General features: G+C 46.1%; 1 protein-coding gene across 2 annotated transcripts in view; it reads left to right on the top strand.

Annotated features, from left to right (window-relative positions):
- Nucleotides 1–9383, top strand: part of ITIH5 (inter-alpha-trypsin inhibitor heavy chain 5) — a 90124-nt gene extending 80741 nt beyond the window's left edge. Inside the window, exons 12-14 of one of the 2 annotated variants that reach the window (XM_032258154.1) lie at nt 2633–2749; nt 5770–6147; nt 8432–9383. In XM_032258154.1, coding sequence (XP_032114045.1) covers nt 2633–2749; nt 5770–6147; nt 8432–8733 — 797 coding nt within the window. In that variant the 3' untranslated portion in view covers nt 8734–9383. Of the gene's footprint in view, nt 1–150; nt 829–2632; nt 2750–5769; nt 6148–8431 lie in introns of those variants that run through there. The other variant, XM_032258155.1, reaches the window with a different exon arrangement.
- Nucleotides 9384–11040: the final 1657 nt, after the last annotated feature.

Raw genomic sequence — 11040 nt, forward strand, 5'->3', positions numbered from 1 at the left:
GAAGACAATTTTTTTAGCGATCTGGAGCATGGATCCTTCCAGCCTCTGCTGTTACACATGTAAAATGGTGCTACCAAAATCAAAATGTCTGGTGTGACAGACAGGCTTTTTTTTTTTTTTTCTTTTCTTTTTTTTTTTTTTTCCCTGCAGTCTGTGGCTTCAGAAGGGAAGAACAGGTTTTTTCAAATATCATGAAATTTTCTTTTTCCAGCTTCCTGAGACTAGAATACAAGTTCAGAGGGAAGAACAACCGATGGCTGGGTTCTGTTCTGCTGGGTCCACATCAGCTTCTGGAAGTCTTTATTATTGTCTTTCTGCTGCTGTGCTGTACGTGCAAATTCCTAAAGCCAAGGACATCCCAGAGATTAGCTGTGGATACAGAATCCACACGGTCTCCAGGAGACAGGATGTAATTCCTTCGAACACACACATAGGCTCTGTGGAATGCCAGAAAAGCTTCCTCTTGGATGCTGCCTGGAGTAATGACTTTTTGACCCTCTCGCCTTTTTTGGAGCAAGCCCTGTCTTTCCTTGTAAAGAGGTTTGGACGATTTGACTACAAATGGTGTGGTATGTGCACATAAAAACTCTCAAAAACCTGTCAGATTAGCTAGACGGTTTCCCTCTGTCTCCATGGGTCCCTCATCCAAGGATAGAACCACTAGCAGATTGAAAATACGTGAAAAAGGAATTGTTCTGTACTGAATGTGTACAGACTCTTTTTCTTGTCTTTATCCCTTAAACAATATAGTGTAACAACTATTTACATGGAATTTCCTTTGCACTAGGTATTATAAGTAAGCTAGAGATGATTTAAAGTGTATGGAAAGGCTGTGTGTGGTGACTCATGCCTGTAACCACAGCACTTTGGGAGGCTGAGGCAGGTGGATCATCGGAGGTCAGGAGTTTGAGACCAGCCTGACCAACATGGCAAAACCCCATCTATACTAAAAATACAAAAATTAGCCGGGCATGGTGGTGCACGCCTGTAGTCCCAGCTACTCGGGAGGCTGAGGTAGGAGAATCGGTTGAACCCAGGAGGCAGAGGTTTCAGTGAGCCAAGATTGTGCCATTGCACTCCATCCTGTGTAACAGAGTAAACGTCCATCTCAAAATAATAATAATAATAAAGTGTATGAAAGGCTGTGTGAAGGTTATATACAGATATTGCACCATTCTGTGTCAGGGACCTGAGTACGCATGGATTTCAGTATCCTCAGGGGTCCTGGAACTAATCCCCCATGGACACCGAGAGACAGCTGCATGCATGCCTGAAAAATGCCAGAAATGTAGATGAGAAGTTTCATCTTTTCTGGGGATCATTTTTTCCCATCAGGAAAAGACCAGCACTTTGAGTTTCTTTGTATGTTGCAGTTTTCAGGGAAGTTGAGGCATTTCCTAGGGACAGCAGCCAGATCCTCTCAAGGGCCCTTCTCAGGGATGCTGGGGCAGAAAGGTTTCTCAGCAGGGAAGGCAGCGATGTTAGTTTGCTGCAGCTTAAAAAGAGCAGACTCCCTGTAATCCCAGCACGTTGGGAGACTGAGGCGGGTGGATCATGAGGTCAGGAGTTTGAGACCAGCCTGGCCAACATAGTGAAACTCTGTCTCTATTAAAAATACAAAAAATTAGTTGGGTGTGGTGGCTGGCACCTGTAATCCCAGCTACTTGGGAGGCTGAGGCGGGAGAATTGCTTGAACTGGGGAGGTGGAGGTTGCAGTGAGCTAAGATCATGCCACTGTACTCCAGCCTGGGTGACAGTGCAAGACTGTGTCTCAAAAAAAAAAAAAAAAAAGAAGAAACAAACTGCACTTGGAATATAAATTGGAGAGAAGCTAACTCTCCAGTCTAGTAAGAGAATTGATGTAGACGTCTTTTGAAGTCTTTCTTCTGTATAATAAAAGGCAAGGCTTTTCACCTTTAACAGAGGTGAAAATGAGGAGAACCAACAAGGAATAACTGCCAGCTGGACTTTGTGGCCTCATCTGTGCACAGAAATTTCAGAGCAGTAAAGTTAGTATGACCCAAAGGAGGGGTTTCTGCCAGCACCCTGCCTGTGCCTGGCTCCTGCTCACTTAATGCTTCCCGTGCCCCGCCTCTAAGCTGGGCATGGCTTTCAGCACTGCAGGCAGGGGTAGCATACAGCTGATGCTGTGAATGAGCCTGGGATAGCCTATGGCTTCCTGGGAGAAGGAGTGCCATAGACCTCCAGTCATAGGAGAGGAAAGTCCTCTGCATCTATGCCATTAAAGGAGAAAGCAAATGGCAGGGGACGTCCACCCGGGAAATGGAAGCCTGGGGGCTCAGTACCAGTTGAGGGTGTGTGGGGGCCTCTCCTTCCCCTCTCACCTCTCAGAGCTTAGCTTCTATACTAAGCTTAAGTATGATGAAAGGAGCATTACATTGGAACTTAGAAGACCCAAAGTCAAGTGTTTACCGTGAACTCACTGAGTAATTTTGGGGAGTTGTTTCCCTCCCACCCATCTTCCTCATCTGGAAATTGAGGACATCTCCTTTCAGTATCATTTTCAGGATTCAATAAAATCATTCACGAGAAAGTAGAGAGTGGCACCTACGCAAGGAAGGTACTCAATAAGTGCCTTTCTTTTTCTCTCCTTTTTCTTCCGCCCTGGCAGTGGATGGCGATCCCCACTTTGTTGTGGATTTCCCCCTGAGCAGACTCACCGTATGCTTCAACATTGATGGGGAACCCGGGGACATCCTCAGGCTGGTCTCTGATCACATGCATTCTGGTAAGTTCCACCCTCCACTGCAGCACCTGGCGAGGACCAGGTAGGTGCTGCACCCCACTCTGTTCTTCAGATGGATGTTATCTATGTGAGGGCTGCCTTGCAGACGCTCAGTGGTTAAGGGAGGTGTGCTGTGCTCCTGGATGTACACATCCAAATCCCTGCTTTATGACGAGTGTCATGTGGCCTTGGGCACATGCCTTGGGAGCTGCAGTTGTTTCCCTTGTGAAATGGAGATAAGGACACTCTGTGGACCTCACAGGGCTATTATAAAGTGGATCAAATGAAATTGGATATGAAGTTGTTTTGTAAATGCTCAAGTGCTTTAGAAATCCACTATGTATTATTGTCATAGTGTCTGTCCATTCAGAAGCTGTGATGCTGGGGAGGCCAGGAATCTAAACGCAGGTCAGTTCTTCGATGACTTAGATGTGTTGCTCAGATGTCAATCCACAGCTCTGTCTGTGTGCCGTGAACGTGTGTGTACAAAAGGGCTCCCTGGCCCCTGTGGGTCTGTAGAGGGGCTAGGTGAAAGAGATGAGCACAGAGAAAGCTTTTCGAGTTCAATGCAGGTAGCCAACAATGTCCAGCTCTGTGAGGACAAGCTTTGGAGTGGGCACCCTGGCACTTCTCACTGCTGAGAAAGTGAGTGTCTCAGAATGTTGGGTTGCATGGGATTGCCAGGCGGGAGACATGTATGGTGCGATTGTGCAGAGTTCCTTCAACACATTGTTTTCTTGCAGGACTTTTATGGCCTCCGAGCTAAATCTCTACTATTTCTTATTTTAAGGGCTCAGGAGCAAGAGAGGGGCCTACCTGTACATGTCCTTGGAAATACCCCCTATTCTAGGAGCCGTTCCCATGGTTTCTGTATTCCACGGGATGTCCGTGATGGGAACTCAGCCAGAAGACACTTAGAACTTTGGGGCTGGAAGTGCATCGGCTCTTCTCACGCTGGGATTTCTCCTCTCCCCTGACCCCTTTCCCAGAGAAGGCACATTTTTTCCCCCGTGAATGTCTAAGAAGTTGTTAGACAAGACTTATTGGGAAGATTATTCTCAAAGCAGAGAAAACAAGAGTTAATTATATAACAATCTTTTGTTATTACAAATTGCTGCTTTTCGCCCAAAAGCAAAACACATTTAACATGCATCGCGGAATTCAGTCCCAAACATCTCAAGTGCAAATGCCATCTGTTTGCTCTTCAGCCAGACAGCATGGAGCCCTGGGGCCTGGCGCACAGGCCTTGCTCAAGTCCAGAAAAGCCCCAGGGGTGTTCACAGTGATGAAGGAAAAAGAACGGCATTCTACTTGATAGCAGTTTATAACTTACACCAATGGGATCCTTACAGAAATTCGGTTGGGTTTTATATCTGCCCATCCATTTTACAGATAAGGAAATTGAAGCAGGATTTTTTTTTCCCATTTATTTATTTTATTGCATTTTAGGCTTTGGGGTACATGTGAAGAACATGCAAAATTGTTGCATAGGTACACACGTGGCAGTGTGATTTGCTGCCTTCCTCCCCATCACCTACATCTGGCATCTCTCCCCTTTCTATCTCTCCCCAGCTCCCCACCCCCCACCGTCCCTCCCCTATTTCCCCCCAACTGACCCCAGTGTGTAGTGCTCCCTTCCCTGTGTCCATGTGTTCTCATTGTTCAACACCCGCCTATGAGTGAGAACATGCGGTGTTTGATCTTCTGCTCTTCTGTCAGTTTGCTGAGAATGATGGTTTCCAGGTTCAACCATGTCCCTACAAAGGACTCAAACTCATCATTTTTGATGGCTGCATAATATTCCATGGTGTATATGTGCCACATTTTCCCTATCCAGTCTATCGTCGATGGGCATTTGGGTTGGTTCCAGGTCTTTGCTATTGTAAACAGTGCTGCAATGAACATTCGTGTGCACGTGTCCTTGTAGTAGAACGATTTGTAATCCTTTGGATATATACCCAGTAGTGGGATTGCTGGTTTTTTGTTTGTTTTTGTTTTTGTTTTCCTTACAGATAAGGAAATTGAAGCAGGTTTTTTGTTTGTTGTTTTGTTTTTGACTCTGTCACCCATGCTGGAGTGAAGTGGCGCCATCTCGGCTCACTGCAACCCCCCGAGTTCAAGTGATTCTCCTGCCTCAGCTTCCCTAGTAACTGGGATTACAGGGTTTTTTGTTTTGTTTTAAATGACTTATCTAACAATGAACACCTAAGCGGAAGAACTTGAGTTTCTGGACTTAAAAAAAGTCTAACTTTGCATTCTCCCACACTGCTCAGTGGCATGACAAGATGACCAAATTAGGATCAGGAACCCCTGGTAGATACAAAATACACATCAGGGTCACACAAGAGTTCTTATCACTACAGCCACACTGGAAGGAAGCCAAACGAACATGGTAAGCTGTGCATAGATGCACAAATCCTTAGCTTCATGCCTCCTTCTACGGTATCAGGACCCAAACCTACGTCCTCCCTCCCCACCCCAAGTTACTCGTCAGACAATAGTGAAAACTTCACACATAACTTCACACATTCACTCATTCACTCACTCACTTGGTAACCACTGAGTGGCTTCTGTGTGTAAGTCAGACAATGTTTTTGGTACTAGATATACAAAGATAAGCCCAGAGAAGGAAGGAAATTTTAACTTGATGCATTGGGCAGGGATAGATTTTTCTTTCCTTTTCTTCCTTTTTTTTATTTTTTTTTGGTGAGATAGGGTCTCACTCTGCAGCCCAGGAGGGAGTGCAGTGGTGCGATCCAGCTCACTGCAGCCTTGAACTCTTGGGCTCAAGGGAACTCCTGGGCTCAAGCGAACTAGCTGGGACTACAGGCGTGCAGCACCATGCCCAGCTAAATTTTTATTTTTAGTAGAGATGGGGTCTCTCTGTGTTGCCCAGACTAGTCTTGAACTCCTGGGCTCAAGCAATCCACTTGCCCTGGCCTCCCAAGTGTTGGGATTACAGACGCGAGCCGCCGCTCCTGGCCAGATTTTCTAACCTTGTTCTTGTCCCCTCGGCCTTTCAGGTGTGACAGTGAACGGAGAGTTAGTCGGGGCACCCGCCCCTCCAAATGGCCACAAGAAACAGCGCACTTACTTTCGTACCATCACCATCCTTGTGAACAAGCCAGAGAGGTCGTATCTCGAGGTCACACCAAGCAGAGTCATCCTGGATGGCGGGGACAGGCTGGTGCTCCCCTGCAACCAGAGTGTGGTGGTGGGGAGCCGGGGGCTGGAGGTGTCAGTGTCTGCCAACGCCAATGTCACCGTCACCATCCAGGGCTCCATAGCCTTTGTCATCCTCATCCACCTCTACAAAAAGCCGGCGCCCTTCCAGCGACACCACTTGGGTTTCTACATTGCCAACAGCAAAGGCCTTTCCAGCGACTGCCACGGACTGCTAGGTAGGCAGCTGCGCTTTTCCTCACGTTGGGTTTAGAGGACAGAGTTAAAGTTCTCAAGTGAAGCTGATATTGCCAATACCTTTAGTTAGATTGAGAAATTCAGTAGGAATGTGGTTTTTATTATGTATACAGTCTGCATATATATGTATGTATGTATATGTGTATATATATATACACAGTCTATATATATATACACACATATACGTAATGTATTATATGTTATACATATGTATGTCTGTGTATTATATATACAGTCTATGTGTGTATATGTATACAAAGACTGCATATGTATAGTCTATATACATAAATCTGTATCATATATATTATATATGTGCAGTCTATATATGTATGTGTACATATAGTCTGTATATGTATTTATGTTTGTGTATATATACAGTCTATATGTACATATATTATACATATACATGTATATATGTAAGATATATACAGTCTGTGTATGTATGTATATATGTATACACAGACTGTATATATGTATATATACAGTCGATATATACACATACATAATATGTCATATATATGTGCGTGGGTATATATACAAACTGTATGTATGAATGGTGTGTGTATATATAGTCTGTATAGGTGTGTGTGTGTGTGTGTGTGTGTGTATATAGTCTGTGTATGTGTGTATACATGTATGTATACAGTCTGTATGTATGATGTGTGTATATATACAGTCTATATGAATGTGTGTATATATATACAACCTGTGTATGTATGTATATATGTATACATGTATGTATACAGTCTGTATGTGTGTGAATATGTATACATATGTATGTGTACAGTCTGTGTATGTATGTATGGTGTGTATATACATATATATATACAGTCTGTATATGTATGTGTGTGTGTATATACAGTCTGTGTATGTATRTATGTATGTATACAGTCTATGTATGGTGTGTGTCTATATACAGTCTGTGTGTGTATGTGTGTGTGTATATATACACAGTCTGTGTATGTATGTATATATGCATGTATAGAGTCTGTGTATGTATGTATGAACACACACACACACACATAGAGTCATGCCTTGCCTAATGACAGGGATACGTTCTGAGACATGCACCGTTAGGTGATTTGGTGGTTATGTGACCATCTAGAATACCCTTGAACAAACCTAGGTAGGGTGGTCCTCTACCCACCCAGCTAGACTACGTGGTGTCTTCTATTGCTCCCAGCCCACAAACCTATGCAGCAGTGACTGCATGGAATACTGCGGCAATTGCAACATGATAAGTATTAGTATCTAGATGTGGAAAAGGTACACTAAAAATATTCAATCATAATCCTATGGGACCACCATCATATTTTCAGTCCATCATTGATTAAAATGTCCTGATGTGGTGTGTGACTGCATACATAACATGAAAATTCGATTTCTTCCTGGACTTCTGGGTTGGGAATGGGCTTTATAAACCAGTAGTCTCTTTAGCCTTCTGGGAAAATGAATGAGGAATTGGAGTGTAGCCACCTGAGGCTCCAATTCGTTTGCTCTCAGCAAGAAGACCCAGGCATGGGGCAGCCCTGCCCAGCGCCCAGCCTGAGCAACACCCCTCCAGGGAGGTGCCTGCATGACCACATGCAGCAGGCAGGCCATTCTACTCAGCTTTCTTCAACGTGCAATTTCATGTGGGCCCCTTGCCCAAAAATAAAGAGCAAGTCTTTGTCAGAATTCAGTTTAATAGGCAGGATTTCCTGGCTCTTGAGCTGGCCGTGTTTTGTGGGGCCCAGCGTGAGCTCCCATTGCAGACACAGCTCTGTATGCCTATGGCCTGAGCAGCGCCCACATCTGACCTGCAGAGTCCTGAGGACAAGGGTCAGGGAGGAGCTGAGCTGACTGTTTTCCACCCCAACCTGGCACAGACCTGGGATGGATAGAAAGGCGGGCCTGTGACTGGGGAGAGGACAGAGGGAAGATGGAACACTACTTGCCTCTTTACCTGCCCCATCCTGTCCCCTGGACTCAGTAGGAGACCGTGGTTACTGCTATTTGCAGGTTAGGCAACTTTCTAGCATTAGCAACTGGGAAGCTTCCAGCAGTGGTGGGTCACTGTGGACAAATCCTCGGCTCACTCCTCCCTGCCCTCCAGAACACATGCTCTTCCATGACACCAGAGAACGTGTCAGCTCCTGCTGGGAGAGTCTGGTCTCGGGCTGTGGCCAGTTGTAAGCCTTCCCGCCACTGATACCACTGAAGTTCAATTTCAGCACAAGGTTTCTGCATTTGACTGAGACGCGATGCTCTTCTTTGTCCTCACAGGTCAGTTCCTGAACCAGGATGCCAGACTCACAGAAGATGCTGCCGGGCCCGGCCAGAACCTCACTCACCCTCCGCTCCTTCAGGCGGGAGAGGGCCCCGAGGCCGTCCTCACGGTGAAAGACCATCGAGTCCCAGTGGTCTGGAAGCAAAGGAAGATTTACAACGGGGAAGAGCAGGTAGACTGCTGGTTTGCCAGGAACAACGCTGCCAAACTGATTGACGGAGAGTACAAGGATTACCTGGCATCCCATCCGTTTGACACAGAGATGACACTTGGCCGGGGAATGTCCAGGGAGCTCTGAAGCTGGCAGCCTCAAGGACGTAAGTGCACGAAGGACGGTGATGTGGGAGGCCGTGGAGCAGCTCTTTTTGTGGCTTGTACTTGCCTCGGCTCCTGGCAATTAGCTGGACTCCATGACCCACCCCTGGTGCGGCGTAGATCCGACGTCTGCCTGGGCGAAGGGGAAGGGTGGGAAGCCTGCGTGCAAATGCCATTTCCCCCGACTCCTCCTTCCTGCCTCTCCCCACCCTGCCCGCATCTACAGAGGGGAGACCAGTCATCGCTAAATGCAACCAAAGTCTGTATCTTGTCCCAGCCTGCTTATCCGTTTTGTTAGCCTGCTGTAAAGTAAGCCTTTGTGGTGAGGGAAGGTTGCTATGAATTTGTTTTCGTGGTGGAAATGGCCAAGTGTGGGCACTCTGCTTTTTGCCTTACACTCATGCTTAGAAAGCTGTCTTTTCAGTAGTGTTGCAGCCTTCAGAGGTGCAGCCAGCCTCTACAGCAAAGGACTCTGTCACTGAGTTCAGGCCACCAACCATGCAAGTAGCTGAAACATTTGATCACTGTAAACCATTAAGTCTTTTCTTATGAGAGGTTTTTCTTCTGCTGTGGTCTCTTGCCCTTAAAAATTAGTTTTCATTAAAAAGAAATTTGATTGAAAATAGAAACATCTACAGCTCAGATACTGATCTCTTTCTAATGGGCTTTGTATACCAGTTGACTTTGCTAATGGCTGTTCTCCAATTTGTTCCAATAAGCGAAAGGCTTTTAACTCAAAGGACAACTCCATGTGGTTGATTTTATTGGCGTGTCTTGGTGGTGGAGAGTTGGCCAAGTGAACGATACATCTTTTACTTAGAGCTCTTCAGCCTTTGTCATAGTTCCCAGGCCTTTTTTCCTTGTGGGCCTCCAGGAGGTGATCAATTACATGTACACAGTGCTGGGACGGGAGGCAGAGCCAGCTCAGAGCAGGTTCACCAGGCCACCTATAGCAAGGAAGTCCTTAGGAAATCTAGGACTCCCAGCTTCCCTCATGTCAGATAGAAAAAAAGCCAGGAAACCAGCGTAAACAGGGGTTTTAGTTCCAAAACTTGGACAAACCTGATGCCCTAAGGAAAAGGTTAAGGTCAGAGGGGGCTTCCTGAGTCCATGAATGTTACCCGTCAGCAGATGGACACTGGGAGCACTTGGGCGAAACAGCAGAGAAAGAAAGACAGTAGTCAGGGAAGCGACCTGTTTCGACGCAGGCCAGAGTTCGAGGCTCTGGGGAACTCATAGGAGGCTTCTTCCATGGGGCCTGACACCAGAGCAGCCCTCATGTGAAATGCAAAGGCATGCTTAGCACTGGGAGGGAAACATGAGTTAAGAAAATTGTTGATCATGTTTGCCTTCCCTGGGGAAACACTCAGGCAGTAAAATGACATCCACATGTTCCTGTTGGATGCAGCGGCTTCAGCAACGAGTTCGCACTGGGGGACTGTCCGGGCCCGTCTCTCTCTGCTTTGTGAACCCACCACACCAGCGCCTGTCTGCTGTGCTATTTATTTGACTTCCGTCTTCCCAAACTCAGCTGCCTGTGTTCATGCCAGAGGTGCAAAGGCTGCCAGCCCTTGCTGCTGACAGATGCTTTCAGATTGTAGGGCTCAGAGAAAGGGAGCAGAAGCTAGAGGTAGCCAGGGGCTGGCCAGGCTCCCAGGGGCCTTCCTATCATGTAAATCATAGCCAGACAGACGGCCCCGGAGCTGGAGCCAGGTGGCCTCGTCCCCTGTGGAGCACTGGGGGCAGTGATCTGTTGTTCCAGGTGTAAGTCTCGACACTGAGGAGAAGAGGATGTTATTAGAACAGTTCCTACTGCTTGTGGTGCTACTTTATCTAAGAGCCAAGAAAAAAATGCGCTAAAAAATATCAAAGTGGGGCTTTTATTTTTAAAAATTATATTTTACTTTAGACGAACATAACTTTTTTTCCTCCTCTTCTTTAAGTGTAGATTTATTTTGTTTTATTTTTATTTTTGGCAAATGGGATCAGTTTTAGCTGGGGATCAGTATCTGAAAGCCCCAAACCCCATACTGATGGTATAGTTAGGACCTTTGCATTTGATGGAAAAAAACGTAGTATTTTCTATCATCCACGTGTGTTGTGAGTAGCAAGCTCTTCAACGTAAATGCAGAGGAAGGGAGAAATCCTCTTCTCAGACGGGGAAACTCAGGCAGAGACTGTCATGGGGTGGTTTTTGCCAAGCTATACAAAATACTTAACGCAGGGCTACATGGAAGCTCCAGAAATCATTTTGTTTGCTTTGGCACTGTTTCACTGTCTGGGCAATCAT

Source organism: Sapajus apella, unplaced genomic scaffold (genome assembly GCF_009761245.1).
Source record: "Sapajus apella isolate SASKATOON/1434 unplaced genomic scaffold, GSC_monkey_1.0 scaffold100, whole genome shotgun sequence".
NCBI classification, from domain to species: domain Eukaryota; kingdom Metazoa; phylum Chordata; class Mammalia; order Primates; family Cebidae; genus Sapajus; species Sapajus apella.